Source organism: Rattus norvegicus, chromosome 1 (genome assembly GCF_021556685.1).
Source record: "Rattus norvegicus strain SHRSP/BbbUtx chromosome 1, alternate assembly SHRSP_T2T, whole genome shotgun sequence".
Taxonomy (NCBI): Eukaryota; Metazoa; Chordata; class Mammalia; order Rodentia; family Muridae; genus Rattus; species Rattus norvegicus.
In genome coordinates, this window is record NC_141534.1 from 240,582,256 (window position 1) to 240,603,764 (window position 21,509).

The following is a 21,509-nucleotide window of genomic DNA, read 5'->3' on the forward strand; positions in this document are numbered from 1 at the left end:
GTTGCGCCTCTTCACGGGAATGATTAGTACTGGGCTCAATATCTACATTCCGGGTATTAGAGAATGTAAGATACGCGTTTGCGTCGCTTTCTCTCATAAGCTTTCCATTTTTAGATGATCCTCATGTGTGGGGAGCCATATCTCTGCCCTGGGATCTTCTTTTAGATCGGAGATGTATAGTTCTGCAAACCCAGGATCCCTGCTAAAGAGCCAAAGGCGCCCTTAGCGCACAAGGCCCACTCCGTCACGTCCAGTTCCTGCTCCATGGTTGGGAAGCGTAGCTGCGAGGCCTCTGTCCTGGGGCCTCCCGGAAGCGGCTTTCCGAGGGAGGGACGCGCGGGAAGCGTGTCCATGAAGCCGACGCCCCCCGGGAGAGGTCCCGCCAGGCCGCGTGGCGGGCGCAAATCCTTGTGTTAAGTCTCGGGAATGTAGGCTGCGCCCCCATTTCTCGCTCACGCCAGCGCGCAGCAGGGGTGGCTATTGTTAGTGTCGTTTTGAGACCATAGAGCATCGGCCTTAGAGACTGCGCGGTGGCGTACGAGGGCAGAGGGCGAGCGAGACCCTGCAAGCCTGCCGTGCCCCGCCCTCCTCCAAGTAACGGCTCTGGAGGCCCCGCCCTTTCCTATATTAGCGCTCTGGGCCGTGCGTGGGGCGGAGCCCCGCGTGGATCTCGCGAGATCCGGGTTGGCGCCGTGACCTCCATGTGGGAGCTGCATCTCTATAAGTAAACACTCCGCGCCGCCGAGACATGGCTTCTTCCTATTTGTGAGGCGCAGGCTGCGCTAGCAACTCGGGCGGGTTCCGGTTTCCTTCCACCTCGGAGAGAGTGGGCGGTCGAACGGTCTAGAGCGTCAGTCTTCGCCCGCGTTCGCCGAGCCGCCGCAGAGAACCGGATCCTTCAGAGGAGGCGGCAGGGGCCGGGCGGGGCGCGGCGGCCCGAGCGCAGGGGTAGACAAAGGGGGTCGGTCCCCTATCCCGGTGCCGCGATGTGGATCCAGGTCCGCACCATCGACGGCTCCCAGACGCGCACCATCGAGGACGTTTCTCGCAAAGCCACCATCGAGGAGCTGCGCGAGAGGGTGTGGGCGCTGTTCGACGTAAGGCCCGAGTGCCAGCGCCTGTTCTACCGGGGCAAGCAGGTGAGGCGCCCCGCGGGAAACGCGGGCTCGAGTAGCCGGCGACCCGGGACGAGCCTAGGTGTCCAGGGCTGCACTCGGGATGGGCTGCTTGCGGGGCCCCGGCCTCCGGCCGTGGGGCCCCCACCTACAAATGCGCCTAGCGGATCGGAAGCCCTGGCGGGGTGCAGGGCGCGGTGTGTAGCGGGGCAGCGGCCACAGGCACAGCCTCCGAGGGTCCTGGGGGCCTTTCTTCCCGCCTTTGTGGGGAATCGGAGCCTGGAAAGGCAACAGGCTCCGGCAGCCATGCCGGGTCGCCGGAGGGACGATCTGGCTTTATTCGCAGTGCTGCATCGACTTCTATGAGGACTTGCCTCTCTTCCTTGCCCCCAGGCTCTTAGATCCGGTATGGAAAGTGAGGCACCTTAACCCTGTTCCCTCCCTAGAAGGATTTGAGCACACTGAAGATCCGAACGGTGGCAGAATGCGTGTCCCTTCTTCCTCGTCGTCAGTCTCAGATAGGAAATTTGTTCTGTAGAAGATTTTAGACCTTAATTTAAGGATCGAGGGTTATAACCTGAAGTCGGGTTTAAGTCTGTTGAGTCTAGGGACAGATTTTTCCCCTATAGACTTTACCTCTCATCTTTGTGTGTTCCCTAAGTTCGGGCTTTCAACTCAAGTCCTTCAGCATAGTCATTCAAAAAAGCCAGAAAGTAGTTTGGGGCCACAAGGGTGCTTCTGGGCATCTCCGTTAATTTTAACTATGGCCCTGCCTGTTGAGGCTAAGGCTTTTCCTGTCCAGTAAGTCTATGACAAGACACCCAGACCCATATTGTTTTTCTTGTCTTTGTCTTTAGACCACTGAAAAAGTTGGCATCCTGTAGTCCATAGACCACAGATGGGCCCTAGTCCTGAGTTTTGAATTAAATGCAGTTCTCTCTGATTCGATGGAAGTAGCCTATAAGCCACAAAGGGTTTGGAAGGAATATTTTTATTCCCTTCACAGATTTACAACCTCTATGACTGGCCAAATTTTCTAAGATTATTCGATGGGAAAGGAAAAAAAACAGGGTTTTGTTTTGTTAAAGTGTTTGGAAGACCTCTTTCTCAGAGAAAACCTATAACACTTTCTGCTCCTGTTGTAGCCAGCTTTATATTGATTCTTCAGTGCTTGACGAATAAAGCGCTCACTTGACTGGAAGGTTTGTTTTGAAACAGTCATATCTGTAGTCAGTACTGCGTAGCACCGTGTTGCTGTGCCTCAAGTGGCTGATAGCTTTTCCTTTGGCTATCAGTGAACGCCATGCAAATAATAATACTGTGCACTGATTCCTAGAATACTTGGGTGACTCCAGTACAAGAGGTAGAAATGAAAGATGAAAATGTATTAGTGGACAACAGTCCAAATAACATTGCTTTAAATTCAGGATTTACAAAATAGACTTACGCTAATAATCAGAAAATGGTTCCTGGTTGAGGGGAGAGAACTCTAGTGGCCTGCTCCTCCCCCCATTGTTAGTAGTTCACTACTTCTCTCTCCCCAGCCCAATAATGAACCATTAAGGGTAAAAATAGAATTCCAGTGCCGGCCGTTGACTTGAACACCAGAAAAGGAAAATTATTTATTTATTTTTTATGAATGATACTAGCTGGGGCAGCAATTATTAATCTCCTTTTGTCTCTGATGTTTTCCAGATGATGGAGATAGCAAAGCATGTCTTTAGCAGGCATAGAATTCAGGTGGTTCCACAAGGCTAGCCATTGCCTTTGAAGTGAGTTTACGTTTAATAGAAAAAAGGTGTCTTTCTCATATGCTTTGTTATAACGTTATAAGTAAAACAGTGAAGTTTGAAAAACAGTGAAAGGAGCTCTAATTTTTCTTTCAGTGTGTATGGTTGTTTTGCACATGTGATGTCTTTGCACCATATGCATGCCTGGTTGCTACAAAGGCTGGAAGAGGACTTTAGGGCATCAGATCTCCTGGAACTGGAGTTAGAGATGGCTGTGAGCTACTCTGTGGGTGCTGGGAATCAACCCTTGTCTTCTGGAAAAGCAGCCAGTGCTCTTAACCACTGAGCCATCTCCTTAGCTAGACATGGTCTTTGATAAGATTTGCATTGTTGGATCTTACGTACCGCACACTGGACTTTGATCTTTCAGTCTCAGAATGTGGAGCTCCTGAGACTTATAAAAGAATTCCAGTTTCCCTGCCTTCTCTTGTCAACAATTTGGGGTAGCCTTAAATAGATTGTAGATGTGGAATATGAACCATATTGGAAGAAAAACTAAACAATTGACACCCGCCTCCAGATTCTTTGTTTTCACATGGGGTTAAAAAAAATAAAAGTATCTTCTATTTTAAAAAATGTGTTTATGTATCTATCTCTATTATACGACTGATAAATGACAGCTTTAGTGCCTCCATCCAGTTGGTCCCTGAGTTCTGTCAGTGATTTCCCCTGGCTTTTTTTTTTGACTTCTGCCACTTCATTTGTTTCCCCCTTGGTTTTCTTTGCATCGTTGATGCAGCCCTTTCTACTTCCTGGAATTTCTTAATGCAATAAATATTCACTAGTATATTCTGACAACATCCCAACCATTTCTCTTTCTTCAGAATTGAAAATCTTGTACCTTGAATTTCTAATATGGCACCTCTCAACTATTTACTTCTATGAGACATTGATGGCCTATAGTTATATACTTTAAATCCACGGGTATTTGTAATTTTTAGATCAGGTCTTTTAAAACTTTTCCTACTTGTAGCTTCTTTGGGCCCAAGAACTTTCTTTTTTTTTTTTTTTTTTTTTTTGAGCCGGGACCAAACCCAGGGCCTTGCCCTTGCTAGGCAAGTGCTCTACCACTGAGCTAAATCCCCAACCCCCGAGAACTTTTTATGCAACTCTGGGTATATTAGTATAGAAAATAGGTATGTCAGTCAAATGTACTGGTAATAAGCCACAATTTATTTTGAAATTATTTGGTATTCATATAAATTTATCATTTTAATACTTTTATTGGCTTTTAAAGTTTATTTTATGCATATGAGTGCTCTGTTTTCATGCACACCAGAAGAGGGAATCCAATTCTATTACAGATGGTTGTGAGCCACCATGCAGGGGCTGAGAATTGAACTCAAGGCCTCTGGAAGAGCAGCCAGTGCTCCTAACCACTGAGCCATTTTTCTAGTTCCCTAAACTTATGATTTGTTAAAGACAACAGGAAATTTTGCAAAATGATTTGTGCTTATTTTTTTTTTTTCGGAGCTGGGGACCGAACCCAGGGCCTTGTGCTTGCTAGGCAAGCGCTCTACCACTGAGCTAAATCCCCAACCCCTATTTGTGCTTATTTTTATATAAAGATTAAATCTTGGCTGAATATTTGGTACTTCAGGAAGTAGAACAAGATTCAACATTTTTTTAGAATTGATCAGTAATTTTGATGTTATGATCAGTAAGGATGATGGTGCTCTTCATAAGTATGCAGTACAAAATGGCAGGTATGTTTAGGGCCTCTTCAGAAAATGTTGGGAATCCTGTCTTAATCATAAATCCATTCAATACTTTAAAATGAAACTCAGGCCAGTAAAATTCAGATAGTCCACAAAATCAAACATTTAAAATAGCAGCGTAAAGATACTCTAATTTGATACACATTTGCTGAAGAATGAGGGCAGGAAAATACTGAAAGTCATTTGTCTACAGTTAAGCCATTATGTTTGTAGGAAAGCAGAAAACTTGATTGGTATAATAAACATGTAACTCCTGACCTGGCTTTGAATCTGAGTGAGGGTGTTCTAGGTGACTTGTTTATTGGCAGTTGGCTGTTGTGATGCATGCAAGGTACACATTGTGTGGATTGTGGTTTTGGTGTTGAGGCTGCAGTGGAGTCCCTGCTGTGCAGCATGGGCTCCTGCCAGAGGCAACACAAGTGTTGTCATCACATTTTTTATTTTGAATTAACTTTTGGAAATCGCACATTTAAAACTTGTCTAGTTTTTGTTCAGGGTTCCGTAATCAGTTATGGGGCCCCATGTGGATTCACAATCAACAGTTTGAGAAGCTGGGTTCTAGATGACCTCATCCCTTTCTCCCTCTCCCAGAGAATAATTTGAATAGCAGATAACTTTGGATCTGCATTTTGATTAAATATGGAGGAACTTCAGTGGTCTAGGTGATTTATTTTACTATTATTAATGACTTCACAGAATGTGAGGCCTTGCTGAGTAAAACTGGCTCTTTTCAGTGAATAACAGTGACTGTTTAAAGGGATTGGAAGGTTTTCTGTGAAGTAGGAAGTGAGCGTCTAATGGGAGGGTGTCAGAGCCAGTATGTAGAAAGATGACTTTCTCTAGGTCTCATGCCGCAATGCACTCAGTGTTCTGCTCTAGCTTTATGTGTTACTTTTCCTATCAAACCAAGTTCACAAAGCACCACGGAAAGCAGGATAACTGTCGTCATCCTTTATGTTTCGTAGGAATGCTCTTAGGTCTCTCTGACTCTTGCGCCTCAAGCATCAATAAAAAAAAGTAATGGCAACATCTTCAATTCATAACTGTTTATACGGCCACCTGCCAAGCCTTTAGTCTAGGTCTCAGTATGTAGTCTAAGCTAACCTTAAGCTTGGGATTCCCCTGCCTCATCCTGCTTATCTGTATTTGCTATACTCCTTAATTTTATTTCTATGTCTTGTCTGCCTTTATTTTGGGAAATGGATTACTAGCTTATTTGGATATTTTATGCTATTTTACTTTTGATTTCCTACTTTAAACACTTAGAATTTTAAAGTAAGTGGCATAATGGTTATTACATTGTTTAGGCTCTTTCAGAATTAGGGTGTTTCTTTTGGCTATTGAAGAATGTCAAAATAAATACACATCTTATTCTTTGGGTGCTTCCCTTCCTTCTTAGGGAAGGTTTAGGACAGGAAGAGTACCTTCTTGCTGTTGTAATTCTGTTCACATTTACTTGTTTGTATGCATGTGCTGTAGCGTGTTTGGAGGTGAGAGAACTACTTTCAGGAGTCAATTCACCGGTGGATCCTAGGGATGAAACTCAGGTCCTCAGGCTTGGCAGCCAAACTGTTGCTCTCTAATCTATCTCAAAGCCCTGCACCTTTATTTGAAACAAGTTTTTAAAGTTTAAATATCTTTTGATCATAGTCTTCTTCTCTTCCAAGGCCATCCAGATCCTGTCCCCCTCCTTACCCAGCCAACTTTAAGTTTTCTCAAAAACCTAATACAACCTAATACAAACCCTTCAGAAATCAAGAAAACAAAACACACCCCCACAAAAAAACCCAAAAACACATAAAACAAATAAAAAACCCAAAAGCACATAAAAACCCTGCTGAGCCCGTCATGTTTGTTTAACCACTTCTGAACATGCGGCCTGCCCTTCAGTGCCTGTTATACCTAGTTTTAATCTCTGAGAAAACTGATTGTCCCTCTCACAGCAGTTATAATTGACAGTCTGTTGTTAACCTTTACTCTGATGGCTGGATTTTTCATTCATTCATTGATTAAATAAAACAACAAAATAAAATATAGAAAAGATAAGGCAAAACTATCACATCAAAGTCAGACAAGACAGATCAACAGAGGGGTGAGTCCAAGAGGTGTCAGGAGTTAGAGACTCACCCATTCCTACACTCAGGAATCCTAAAAGAACACTAACTGGAAGCCATAATATATGTGCAGAGGATCTGCTGCAGGCCCTGTGAATGCTGCTTTGATCATGTTGACTTGTTTTCTTAGTGTTCTCCCTCAGTCTTTCTGCCCTCTCTTCCACAGGGTTCCCTGAGCACTTAGGGGAGGGATTTGGTGGAGACATCCCATTTAGGGCTGGGTGTTCCAAGATTTCTTACTCTGAGTAATGTCTGTCTTTGGGACTATATTTGTTCCATTTGCTACAGGACAAAACTTCTCTTGTAATAATTAAACAGGTACTGATCTTTGATTATTGAAGAATATCATTTGTATATGTATACTGCATTTCCCCCCCTATTTTAGACTAGTATTACTTGTTTTTACCTTAAGTCTCCGGGCTTTCTAGTCTTAGGTTCTTGGTCACCGAGCAGTGTTGGAGATTGGTTCTGTATATGGAGTGGACTTTAAATCAAATCAGACATTGGTGGGTTACTCGCAAGAGCTTTGTGCCACCATTGCCCTAGCATATCTTGCAGGCAGTCTATCATTACTGTTAAAGGGATTGTGGCTGGGTTGGTATTTATGTTTTTAATATGTTAATATTCCTATTTACATGAAGGTTTATTTGCTTACTGGTTTGGGGTACTGAATATGATGTGTCTTGTTCTTGATGATTGAACCCAGGACTGTCTGCAAGCTACTTTTAGCCCCTCAAGCAGTGAGATCTAACTGTGGGCTTTTCTACTTGGCTCTTTGTTCCCAGAAATAATGACTTTGAGACTTTATATTTCATGAATAAATGCCTAAGCCAAAAGCTTTGGCTTATTCCCTGACTAGCTCATACCTTAATTACCCATGTATTCTATTCTAAGGCTCACCATGTCTTTGGTTACCTCTCCTCAGTTTTTCATGCCTACCGTCTCTGACTTCAGGGGCAAATCTCTAATGCCTGACTATTTCCCAGAATCCTATCTCTCTGCTGAATGTCCCACCTTCTAATCCTTCCTCAGCTCATTGGCCATAGGCTTTTTATTGACAGATGATGCTTCCACACAATACATAAAGATCCACTCTACAGTCAAAGAGTACCTAATTTAATTCCTTAATTTCTTTACTGGGAAGCTTGTAAAATTCCTGATCCCTTGTTCTATTTGACAAGCATGAATACTTATAATCTGTGGAATTGTGTTAGTTATGGTCTTGGGTCCACCTAATAGGTCTCACATTAATGAGTTCATTAAAGGACAGATGTTTTTCTTTGCCCTTTCTCTGGTTCTTAAATATGTTCCTGCATCACACAGTTGTGAATGGTGGTGGATAGAAGGTAGAACGGTCAATGCAATGCTTAAACTAATATTTCTGAAGAAATGGTAGTTTTGATCTTGAAGGACTTGAATACTGTTATCAGTGAAATAGTCACTGTTAATATACTTTATGAAGAAACAAAATAGATTGGTTTCCTAGGGCTGCTGTAACAGTATCAAATGGTATGGCTTAAAACCACAGAAATTTGTAGCAGTTGTAAAGGTTAGAATTCAAGGTGTCATCAGTAGAACATGCTCTCTGATAGCTCAAGGGGAGCTGACTTGAGGCTTCTGTTTAGGGGAAGTGGTGTTTATTAGTTTGAAGTTGTTTTTGGCTCCAGTTGCATGACTTTCTCTTCCATGTGTCTCTTTCCATTGTCCTCCTGTCCTTTCTGTCTCTGTTCACGTTTGTTTTTATCAAGACACCAATCAGACTGGACTAGAGGTTCACCTAATGAACTCGTTTTAAATTTGTTACTTAACTTAAAGACCCTGTGTTTATACTGGACCATATTCTGGGGCATTAGAGGTTAGGACTTTAGCATTTAAAGTTTAGAAGACCCAAGTTAGTCCATAATGATAAGTCTTGAATTGCATCTAAAGACCCTATTTCTAGATAAATTTAGGTCCTGAGGTACCCCATTCCCTTGGTGTTAGAAATGGAATCCTTGGGTCTTATGTGTCTCAGGTAGGGTCTCTACTACTGAGCTATACTCTCAGCCCTTTGAGGTGTGAGTAGTGGTGGTGGTGGGCACAGTTAATTAGTCTGTAACCTGGAAATGTGGATGGATTGCAAGATAGTTGATGTGCTATTTATCCTAGGTGACTTTTTGACAAAACATATTTGTAGATGGATAGAATTAGAGAACCTTAGAGAAATGGAATATCGCATAATTGGAATAAATTTCTGATTGTTTTTCAAAATCTTGCTTCACTTTAAAAGAATTATTAATAGTGCTTCAGAAAGAGAAGTGCTTGATAACCATTATTACCTATGAGTTGTAAAAAAGTTAATAAAAACCCCTTGCTTTCAAAATTCATCTCCTTACACTTGTTGTGAATTTAGGTACTGTTAACTAAAATAAAATTTGTTGAAATAGCCTTGGTGTCATATACTTGTAATCCCAGCTCTTGGAAGGCTGAGACAGGATTGTGGGTTTGAGGCCAGCCTGGGCTGTATAGAGAGATTCTCGAAAGACTAGGAAACAGCAACAAAAATTAGAGGTCTGATATAGTTTAGAGGGGTTATTTTGGGGGGTGGGGTGGGTAACTACAGCATGAGATTGCAGCAGCTATGATACGGTTTTTATTTTAATAGTAGCAGGTAGTGTTACCTTAGTTTGGAGTGGTTCTTAAAATTCATTGGGGTCCAGAGAGGATGCTGATATTAAAAGCCATAAAACATTTAGAACCATTTAAAGATCATTAAGTTGTAATGTTTCCAATTTTAATAGTTTATTTAGGATAGGATATTTGGACAAACTAAACATGTCAAAATATATGTTTTGAGATAAGTACTTCAATATACTTTCTATTCTTTTTGTAGTTGGAAAATGGATATACGTTATTTGACTACGACGTTGGACTGAACGATATAATTCAGCTGCTAGTTCGTCCTGACTCCAGTCTTCCTAGCACATCTAAGCAGAATGATGTTCAGGTTAAACCCTCTTCTAATAATACGCCTAAAGTAAAGAAAACAGCAAGAGGGGGATCTTCCAGTCAACCATCTACATCAGCTCGCACTTGTCTTATTGACCCTGGCTTTGGACTATATAAGGTATGTTGTCTTCAGACTTACTAGTTGTGAGAATACAAATGTTCTGTTTTCTGTGAGATGCTGTGAGTAAGTAAGAACTGATTTCCATTAAGTAAAGATTGCAGCTGTTCACATTCTGTCAGAAGTAATCTTTGAAAGTTTTCCCTGGGGCTGGGGATAGCTTAGGTGGTGAGTGATTTTCTTACAAATATGAGACTCTTGATTTGATCCTCAGTGCTGCCAGCAAAAAAAAAAAAGAAGTGTTGCGGTAGAAAAATGAAAACTGTGTCTGTTCAGTTCAAAGAATAATAAAACAAAAACATATCTGTGTAATTCTGCCTAGGTGAGGAAGTGGAGTGATGCTAGCTAGCTCTTCCTAAGGGTATTGCTTGCCTTCCCCACCTCCAAGGAAACTGCTTACAGTGACTTTGTAATGCAAGTTTTTTCATACTTCTGTGTATATTTGTCTAAAACGTGTTATTTTATGAATAGCTAGATCTCTTCATAATGAGGCTCTCCTTTTCCTCAACATTGATGGTTTTGGTGTATATAGTTGTATTTTATTCTTCACATTATTACATTCTACTTTATTCACATGCTATCCTTCGTCCAGTGTGTATGTATTAGATGCCTGGGCAGTGTTCCACCTTTAGTTTTTAACAGTGCTGCTTAACCAGTATATACCCTGGTGCACATTCTAGAGTTTTAGGAATTTCTATTTTAATAAAAGGTACTGATTGCTCACTCAAAGTGTGCTGTGAAGATTTTCTGTGGTTTCATAGGTCTGTCTGTCTGTCCCACACTGTTCTCAGTACTGTAGCTCTACAGGATTTTTCCCCTTCTCCGTGTTCCCAAAGGTAACTCCTGGTTTTTGCTTTTTTTTTTTTGGCTTTATGGCTTTCTATATACTTGCAATAAAAATTGTTAGAATTATTCTGTATAAAACTACAAATGACTACTGAGATTTTAATGAGGATTATCCCTAGAGATCAGTTTATAGAATTAATGCGTTTATGACTTTTAAATTCATGGACCCAGCTCTCTCGATTAGTTTATGTCTTTGACGTTGTTTAATGAATATTTGACTTCTATCTGACAATTATATTTTTGGTGCTATTTAAATGATCATTACTCACAGGTACATGAAAGCTCAGTTGACTTATTTATTGAATTGTATCCAGGGTTTTTCAAATCCTGTTAGTAAATGGAAGGACAGGTTTGTTTTATCCTTTCTGGTCCTTATAACTCATTTTCTTGTGGGTAAATGGATACCTAGACTTAGCATTTTCAAAATAAGAAATTGGTTGGTAAAACCAATAAAGAAAATGTGAGCAAAAACAATTTAGACTTTCTGGGGAAAATGCAAACATCCATGAGAATAGAAGTCATCAAGATGTTAGTAAGGAGCTTTATCACCAAGTGTGGGACTTGTGTATGGGCAGCTGGACTGGTAAATCATTTTAGACATTTAAGGAATAGATAATTCTTATGGTACATGAATTGGCCCACAGCATAAGGAAAGAAGGAAACTTTCTTGCTCCTTAAATGAAATGAAACACTATTACTAAAACATGACCAGAAGTAATTTGGTAAAAGCAAATCTTTGGTTTAAGCAAATCTTTTTTTTTCCCCCACTCCGGAGCTGGGGACTGAACTCAGGGCCTTGCGCTTGCTAGGCAAGCGCTCTACCACTGAGCTAAATCCCCAACCCCTGGTTTAAGCAAATCTTAATACTATTTGAAACACATTATATTTAACAAGTAGAATTATGATTATGTATTAAGTGATATCTTGGCAAAATATAGATTATCAGAGAGTGGAGATAGTTAATTATTAGAAAATATTTTAATATGAATTCAGTATTGCAATAAACTGAAGAAAATTTACCCAATATAAAATGGTCATGATTGTGAGTAAATAAAATAGATGACTGTCTTAAGCCATTCTTGACGTCCTTTTCAATGATGGGGAAAAGCTAGAAGCAGCCACTCAGAAAGCCAGTACTGGGTTGGCATGGTACTGTATTCTTAAAGTCCCAGCACACGGGAGGTGGATGCAGGAAGTCCAAGGTCTTTCTGGGCTACATGAGACAGGCTCATGGGGCTACAGAGAAAGCACAAAGAGGAAAGCTAACCAATGCTGCTCTTAATTGACATCACTCTGGAAATGCTAAATAACATAATAAAGCAGGAAAACAAAATCGGCATGATTTTGGTAAAGATGGAGAAAATAATTGTTTTAAAACATGAGCTACCAATAAGGCAGTCATTTCCAAAGCTAATATTGTAGAACAGGTAGATTTCTTCTCTATACTTTTATTAGTAAGTGCTGTGTATTATCTTCTCTCCCTTTTTCTATCCTTCCTTCTTCTTTGTATTCTCTTTAACAAATATTTCTCTTAGGCATACAGTATAAATTTGGTACTCCAGGTGCTGCAGTTACAAAGGCAAACAAGTGAGTTGTTTAGTTTATGGGGATTTCAAAAGAACTACCACAGTTGTATTCGAAGCACTAGTAACCAACTCGCCACTCGTCTACACTACCCTTTCATTTCATCTCTTGTAGACACCCTAGTTTGCTCTCTTTGCTAAAAAGGTAGTGATGCAGAACAGGTAATATACAGAGAGGCCTATTCTGGTTGGTGGCTGTGGTCAAAGGTTGGTGAGCTGCACCAAGTGATGCCTTTCCTGCTAGTGGTCCCCATGCAACACAGAAAGAGACAGTTTATGTGTGGCCTTTCTCGCTCTTATAAATTAAGCATCCACAATTATTTATGATTGATGAGTCTTGCTATGTTGCCCAAGCTGTCCAGGAACTCTTGGGCTCAATTAATCCTTTTGTTTCAGCCAGAGTAGCTTAGACGTAGACATACCCTGCTTGATTAAGTTTCTGCACTTTTCACCTTTCACCTTGGTGAGGCTTGAACTCTAATACCAGGTTTGGAGGGGCAGACCATACTCAGACCACAGCAGTATGGTGCTCCGAATGGTTTCATACTGTTGCTTTTAAAGTGGACTTACTTTAGAACAGGCATTAGTTATGTTTTACTATGTGGCTCAATGCCTCACAAACAGTTTAAAGGAAGAAGGATTTAGTTTAATCTATAGTTCAGCTGTTCAGTCCATGGTTATTTGGCTCTGTGCACCTTGACAGAGTGTCATTGCTGTGTGAAGACGTTTCTGCATTAGTGTTAAGACAGGGACCAGAGAAAGGTGGGAAATGTGGACCTGATATATGTTAAACTATATATCATATATATATATATATATATATAATCACACACCCCACGTGATTTACTGATTTAAAATCTGCTCCAACCCCTAAAGTTTTATAGTTTAAAGTTTATAGTAAAATTACAAAGAATGTACAGGCAGTTCCTATATACCATGCTCACAGTCTCTCCGATTGATGTCTCACAGTATGGCACATTTGTTATAACAAATGAACATTTCTTTAGGCTTATTTAATATCTTTTTTTCTCATTCCAGAACACGAATGAACACACACACACACACACACACACACACACACACACACACACACACACCCTACTACCACTGCCACCTATCAAGGATGTGGCATCACATCTCCTGTATTTATTATTTACTTACTAATTTGAGACTGTTTATTTCTGTAGCCGTTGCTGACCTGAACTTGCCATGTAGTCAGGAACTCATTCATCTGCCTCTGCTTCCCAAATGCTGTGTTAGAGGCTGTGCACCACCATGTCCTGCTAGAATGCTAGAATTCCCTCTTTTTTAAAAAAAAATTACTTTGAAAGCTGTAAGGCCTGGTCAAAAGCATTTTTTATAGTTTGTCTCCTTCAGGATTTATCTCTTACTTTTCTTATCAATGGACTGCATTTGTTTTTGAGACAGACTACAAAGATGAAAAATGGTGCTTTCATAGCTCATTTAGGATGGGCATTGTGAACATGCTATTAAATATAACTTGCATTTTGCACAGTAGAAATTTAATTTTGCTAATGCTGTTGGTGAACTTTAATCACCTGGCCAAGGTACTGTTCCTCAAGTTTTCCCACTGTTAATTTTCTGTCCCCTCTTTTTCCACTCTCTGCTTTTCGAGAAGTCACTATGTGTAGCCTGTGTTGAAGATAGAAGTATATTTCATTCCATTTGAGGACAGAATATAATGAAAAAAACCCTAAACATGGGAGATTTGTCTTTTTTCACCAACTTACGTATTTTTATTTATAGCAATGTGTACTGATTCTTAAGATTGTTCTAGATTTGGCCAGTGGAAGCTTGGAAGGTGGGTTTTTTTTTTTTTTTAAAAACATGACCCTTGTGTTTCCTTACTATACCATTATTGTGATATTTCTTTCTGTTTCTGATATTTTAAGATGTTTCAAAGTCACCTTGCTTATTTCCTGCTCCAATACTGTAACGAGTCATTCTCCATGGGTCATTGGCTTCTCTCTTTTGTTTTCCTCCTCCTCAGAGTGTGTATATGAGATTTTGTGGTCATGCCTGTATATATGTGCGTTTGTACATTGAGGCCAGAAGCAGTGTTGGATATGTTTTTCATTTACTTTCGACCTTATTCAAGACAGAACCTCTCACTTAGCCTAGAGCCCAGTGATTGAACAGGTTGCTCACTGTAAACATACAAGATCTGCCAGTTGCTGCCCTACCCTAAGTACTGTAGTTAGAAATGCCTGCCACCATGCCCTGCTCCTAATGGGTACTGGGGAGCTGAAATCAGGTCTTCATGCTTATATGGCTGGCACTTTGCTAACTGAGCCATATCTCCAACCCCATACTGGTTTATTTGATTAGAGAATGCTATTAGAAACAACAGTCTGTGCCCTAGGTGTGTGTGTGTGTGTGTGTGTGTGTGTGTGTGTGTGTGTGTGTGTGTGTGTGGTGTGTGTGTGTGTGGTGTGTGTGTGTGTGTCTGTCTGTCTGTCTGTCTGTCTGTCTGTCTGCATCTGCATCTGCATCTATGTATAGACCAAAGGTTGAGGTAGGAGATTCTATCAGTCATGATCTGTCTTTCTTTTTAATTCACTGAATCAGTCTGGGATCCATTTGTCTCCATGCTATCTCACCTCTCACTTCTCTACCAGTGTTGGGGTTACATGCATTTATCATTTGCCTGGATTTTTACATAGGTCTTAGGGGTTTCAATGTAGGTCCTCATGCTCAAGTACTTTGCCAAGTAAGCCATTTTCTCAGTCCCTGTAGGTGTACTTTTCCCGGATTATCAAAGGTCCTGAACTGAGCAAGAAAATTTTTTAAAAGAATATTTTGCATATATATAGTCACACATAGGAATTTGTGTGTGTGTGTGTGTGTGTGTATCTGAATATATATCACTAGTGATGTCTATATTAAACTTCCATTATCGTTTATCTTTGGAAAACATTTTTATTATTTCTGTTTTATGAGTAAGGGTGTTTACCTTGCATGTATGTGTGCCATGTGCATGCAGTGTCCCACAAAGGCCAGAAGAGGGTATCAGAAACCCTGGCACTGGAGTTAACACACCGTGTTACACCGTCATGTGCGTATTAGGAACTAAAGCATGGTCCTCTGTAGGAGCAGGAGTGCTCTTAACTGCCGAACCATATCTTCTCCTTTCTCACTTGTTTTTGGACGGATGGGAGATAGAGACACTAGGCTTTTCTGTTCATTTGTTTTTCTGTTTGTGTTGAAACAGGTTGTAGTTGAGGCTGGCCTTGAGTCCGGATCCTCCTGCTTCCCTCCCTCCTTAATGCTGGTGTTAGAGATGTGCATCGTCACACTTGGTCAGAAGCTGCTACTGTTGAAGGCAATGAAGGAATAACTTATTTTCGATTTCTCTTTTCCAAACTATCCCAGAAGAACTTCACAGAAAACTAGTTTTTTTGGCATGTTATTTTCCATGTTATGGCTGTCAACTAGTTTGTATAGAGATAGTCTTCACAATTTAATCTAGATTGGCCTTGAACTTGTTATCCTCTTGTTTTAGCACATCCAAGTTGTGGTGTTACAGGCTCGTTGTACTACCTTGCCTGGCTTTATTTAATAGTTTATATATTCTTGTTAATATATAGATGCTAGTTTTCTTAAGTTCGTTACTGCATGGTCTGGCTATTTGGTACAAAAAAGACTTCACTGTCAAAGTTGGTTTCAAATTCTAGTTAAATTGTTAGTTGTATAAACTTGCAAGAGAATTTACTCTATTTTTTCAACTAGGAACATTGTGTACCTGACACTTAACTCTAAAGAATCTACTGTGCTATTCACTCCCTAATTTTTAAAATTGTATTTAATTAACTTTATTTGCTGCAGAGGCTAACATGGGTTTGTTTCCATTTTCAGTTTAAAATGAAGTTACTGTTAATGAATTTTTGAAATTATACCTAAAGCTTAAAGTGCTTGTTTCTGGATGGTTAGTTCATTCTGTAAATGTGTATTTAGTGTACATTCACTTAGGAGTTAGCATTAGGGACAGAGAAGTAAACATGGCATTCTTTCCTGCCTCCGTAGAACTTGTAAGTGCTCATTTTGAAGGTAAACTCAACATATTTGTAAATGCTACTAGTTTGGTTTAAAGGGATGGCTTAGCAGATAAGAGTACTTGCTGTTTTTGCAGTGGACCGGGTTTGGTTCCTAGCATCTACGTGGTGGCTCCAATTCCAGGAGCTTGATGTCTTCCTCTGGCCTTCATGAGAGCTGTATGTACACAGTGTACACAACAGACAGGCAAACCACTCACACACACGAAGATAAACTGGGCAAAAAAGCTATTGTTTTATTTCTGAATTTCTTTCTTGTAATGAAATTTTGATTAGTTAGCATGTAAAAATTTTGTTTTTTAAAACTGGGAAGCCTCTGGGGTTGGTGGTCTATACTTTTAATTCCACAGGCAGAGGGGCAGAGAGGCAGTGGCAAAGGCAGGTGGATCTCCATAAGTTCAAAGTCAGCCTGGTCTACATATGTTTTTGGATAGCAAGGGTTGTATAATGAGACCCTGTCTCCAAAAACAAACAAACAATTTAGACTCTTTTCTTTATTTTGAGTTTTGGAGGAATCTATGTCATTTTCTTTTGTAAGGATTTCTTTAAAAGGGAGAAGGTGACAGTAAGTATCAGGAATGTCACCTAAGACCTTGTGGAGCTTTAGGACTTGATCTACTACTTTGTGGCTCAGAAACACATCTTTGTTTTTTCCCTTCTTTTTGACTAAAATATTGTTTGGACAGCAAAAGAGCAGGTGACGTTTTAAACTAGTTTTAAAGCTGGCATAAAGGTGAGAGGTGTGCTATTAGTGTTTCAGCGTGCTGCATAGCGTTTGAAGAGCTCGTTACTACCAATCCTGTTTGAAGAGCTGGGGACGCTTGAGCAGGAGCCATTTCATCCATTCCCATGGTTCATTGCAAATGTATCGAATCACTGAAGCTAGGTTATGAAGTAACTTTTGATACGTAAATCCATGGCTTAGTTTGGGTTTCTGCTGTGAAGAGACACCATAACCAAGGCAACTGTTATAAGGACAACACTTAATTGGGGCTGGCTTACAGTTTCAGAGGTTCAGTCTATTATCATCAAGGCAGGAACATGGCAGCATCCAGGTTGGCATGGTGCAGGAGGAGCTGAGAGTTCTACATCTTCATTCCAAAGGCAAATAAGAAAAGATTGGCTTCCAGGCAACTAGGAAAAGGGTCTTAAAGCCCACACCCACAGTGACACATCCACTTTAAGGCGACACCTCCAAATAGTGCCACTCTCTGAGCCAAACATATTCAAACCACTACAATCAGTTCATTTTAGTTTGTGAATAAGGAAACTTTCTGTGATTCAAGTATGTTTTAAGAGTTGTCATCTAGTCCAAATGAGATGTTTAAAATGCTAAGCATTTACATTTAACTGAATATGTAGCAGTTAATTTTTTGCATGTCATTTTATGTTCACTGGGGAATACAGGAAAAAGAAATGATCAATACCCCATGTGACATGTTGATATTTTAGTATGTCCTGTCTCCCTTGTTTTTAGTACAATAAAGCTTAATAATGACACGAAGAAAACAGCTTAGTGATGTGCTACAAAGTAAATATTTCTAAACATCACCAAATTTTCAAACAGAATAGCAAACCCCCAGGAATTCTCCATGTTCTTCTTCCTGATTTATGTGTGTGTGTGTGTGTGTGTGTGTGTGTGTGTCTGTGTGTGTGTCTGTGTGTGTGTCTGTGTGTCTGTGTATGTGTCTGTGTGTGTCTGTATGTGTGAATGAGAGAGAGAGAGTGTGTGTGTGTGTGTGTGTGTGTGTGTGTGTGTGTGTTTGTATGCTTGTGTTTGAAGTGAGATGGCTTGTGTCCTTGGGAAGAACAGTGAGTGCTTTTTAATTGCTGGAGTTGTTTCTCTAGCCCCTAACTCCGTATTCTTTACTTGAAACTATTACCTAAACTTCTATAGTAATATTTTCTGTGGCCTATATACAATTTTTTTCATTTATTTGTATATTGACTTTACATCTTTATTGCAACCCCCTACAGTACCCACCCACAGCTCCTCCCACATTCCCCCTCCCCTTTTCCTCTGAGAAGGAAGAGCTCCACCCACCCCTATCACCCCACCCTGGCCTATCAAGTCACTGCAGGACTAGGAGCATCCTCTCCTACTGAGGCCAGACACAGTGGTCCAGTTAGGGAATGGGAACTGATTTAGAGACAGTTCCTGCTCCAGTTGTTGTGGGATCACATGGGAGACTAAGCTGCACATCTACCTAGGTGTAGGGACTTAAATCCAGCCCATGGTTGCTCTTTGGTTGGTGATTCAGTTTCTAGGAGCCCCCAGAGGTCTAGGTTAGTTAACCGTTGGTCTTTTTGTGGAGTCCCTGTCCTCTTCAGGTCCCTCAATCCTTCTCCCAAGTCTTTCAAAAGACTTTACAGGCTGTGTCTAATGTTTGGCTATGGGTTTTTGCATCTGTTTCTATTGACAGATAGAAGCCTATTGACAGATAGTGGAGCCTCTCAGAGGACAGTTGTGCTAGGCTACTGGCTGCAAACATAACAGAGTATTGTTTTTTTTTTGTTGTTGTTTTTGTTTTTGTTTTTGTTTTTTCGGAGCTGGGAACTGAACCCAGGGCCTTGCGCTTGCTAGGCAAGCGCTCTACCACTGAGCTAAATCCCCAACACCATAACAAAGTATTGTTAATAGTGTCAGGGATTGGTTCTTGACCATGGGATGGGTCTCAAGTTGGGTCCGTCGTTGGTTGGCTATCTTTATACAATTTTTAACAATTTGCAAACATCTAATCTGTTTATGCAACCCTAATTTAGCTGTTTCTGAGTTTTATGTAAATGGAAGCATATTGTATTTTTAAAATTTGTATTTACCATGAAATACAAAATAAAATGAGTCATTTAGAGTTGGAGAAACCCATGTTCTGAGTTTCACTCTACATTTTAGCTATATGTGTTTTTTGTGTTATACAAGATGGCAGTTGTGTGTGTACCTGTATGTTCGTGTACCTGTGTGCAGGTGCCATGGCACAAGTATGCATGTGTGGAGGCCAGAGGACAGCTTCAGGTGTTGGTTTTTTCTTTCTGTCTTGTTTGCTGTTGTATACCCATGCTGGCTGGCTCACAAGCTCCTAGGAATTCTCTTGTCTGTTTCCCCTGTTACCAGAGGAGCATTGGGATTACAGACCTGTGCTACAGTGACCAGCTTTTATATGGACTCTTGATACTCAAGTTCAGGTCCTCATGCTGGCTCACCAAGTTATCTCCCCAGTCCTTTACTATACGTCTTGAGGACAGATTTGTTTCATGTCTTTTTTTTTTTTTTTGAAGAATGGAAATGGTTTTGTATTATAATTATTAAAGGAAGTGATTATATAACCAAAACCTGCTAATATTTACTAAGCAGATGATGGAAAATAAGATTGCGCCATTAAATGAGTCAGCATTAGATAGATACGCTGATGCTTGGTGAAAAGAAACAGTTTTCAGTTTCTGCACATTACATGTCTACTGGGTTGGATTTACTCAGATGTATTGGTAGGTATGTTTTAAAACCGTAAAAGTACGAGGCTGGGACAAGATAACTTTTTAAGATTATACATATGAAACGTTTGAATGCCGAATTATCCACAGAGCTGTGTTTTCCACAGAACAAAGGACATGTTTAGAAACATATTTGATGATTGGAGCTACTTGGGAGGCAAAGACAAGAGGAAGGAGGCAAAAGGCCAGTCTAAATTTTACATCACAGTTTTCAGGCAGCCTGGACAACATAGTGAGTTGTGTTCCCCACCTTTACCCTCAAAGACAAAGAAGAAAGGAAAACAAAGAGTAAGACCTGGTGGTTCCAGTCTGTAACCTCAGGTACTCAGGGCTGAGGCTAGGAAATTGGAAGTTCAGGGCCTGGGCTGAAAATAAAAAGTTTTAAAAATGTTTATAATTTAGTAGTCAGTAGTTGCCTAGCGTATGTGAGATATGTGAGGCCATATATTCCAAACCTAGTATTGGAGAGCGATGGATCCAGACGTGCATGACGAGCAATAGTCCTAGCGTGTGCTCTTTGGTACTGTCTAAGTTTTAGTTACCTTGCTTCTCATGCTTTAGATTTTCTACATTTCTAAATGTGCATGCCCTTTTTTACATGTGAAGATTATGTATGTGTATATGTATATATATATATATATTTATGTATATGTATGCTTTTGCTTGCTTGTTTTCTACTTTTTGAGACAAAAACTCAATCTGTAACCCAGGCTGCCTTGCATATTTTGTACCTCAGTATTGAGAGTACTTGTTATAAAATATAAACCACACTCATGCCGAGTTTACGTGTGGCTTTTGTATATTTTCTTTTAAAAGGCAGTTTATTAGTGATCCTTTTATTAACATACATGCTCACACTGGCTTTGGTTATGTGAGCAAAAACTAAGTTTTTTTGTTTGTTTGTTTTAATTAAGCCTTTTAAGTCTTTGTCTTGCAAGGTGCAAGTGAATATGTGTGCTTTTTTAAACCTCATGAGATTACAGTGTACACTACTATACTTGTGCTTATAGCTATTTTGTTTTTAAATAAAAATTAAGGTCAGATTTAATTACAGGTTCATGTGACTTATCTACTGCATCACAAAATCTAGCTCCAAACCATGCTGCTTATTTTCATATACAAATTTATATATTTTTTAAATATATGAAGTATGTATATTCTTTGATATTTTGACATCTGTAAAGAAACCTTGCTGGCTGGGAGAGACTAAGCTGCCTTTCCTAATAACTGGTGAATTCTTTTTTGTTTGTTTGTTTGTTTTGTTTTGTTTTGTTTTGTGAATTCCTAGAAATAATATGCTGTCAGAGAGCATGTCTTTACTATACAACAACAGATCAATTTCGAGTCCATACCCTAGTCACATCTCTTATTTCTGTCTCACACACTAGGACAGTATTCTGATCATCCATGGCAAGGATGTCATGTCAGACAACTAGAGAGCTCCAAGTAGCCTGAAACCCATTGTTACACATTCAAACTAACTAATCTTAGATTGCCTGTCCTGTCCTGAGAGTAAAGGCTTTTAGCCTATGATTTTCCTTAGTTTCTTCTGCCTCCTTTTGTTTGCTTGCTTGTTTTGTTTTTCTCTGTGTATCCCTGGCTGATTTGGAACTTACTCTGTAGACCAGGCTGACCTCTCCCTCTTGAGTACTGGAATTAAAGGCATGCATCACCA

At 40.3% G+C, this 21,509-nt stretch overlaps 1 protein-coding gene and 1 long non-coding RNA gene across 6 annotated transcripts in view; both read left to right on the forward strand.

Annotated features, from left to right (window-relative positions):
* The first annotated feature begins 672 nt into the window (after positions 1–672).
* Positions 673–21,509, forward strand: part of Uhrf2 (ubiquitin like with PHD and ring finger domains 2) — a 62,994-nt gene continuing 42,157 nt past the window's right edge. For 4 of the 5 annotated variants that reach the window (XR_015627137.1, XM_087564023.1, XM_087564027.1 and 1 more), the window contains exons 1-2: positions 702–1,139; positions 9,610–9,843. Coding sequence is in view for 3 of the 5 variants with exons in the window: in XM_087564027.1 (XP_087420153.1) it covers positions 987–1,139; positions 9,610–9,843 (387 nt within the window). In the remaining 2 variants the exon portion in view is untranslated. 5 annotated transcript variants of the gene reach the window in all.
* LOC148007890 (uncharacterized) lies at positions 15,004–19,623 on the forward strand. Its single transcript, XR_015653204.1, has 2 exons — positions 15,004–17,960; positions 18,070–19,623. It is a non-coding gene; the product is annotated as an uncharacterized LOC148007890 (long non-coding RNA).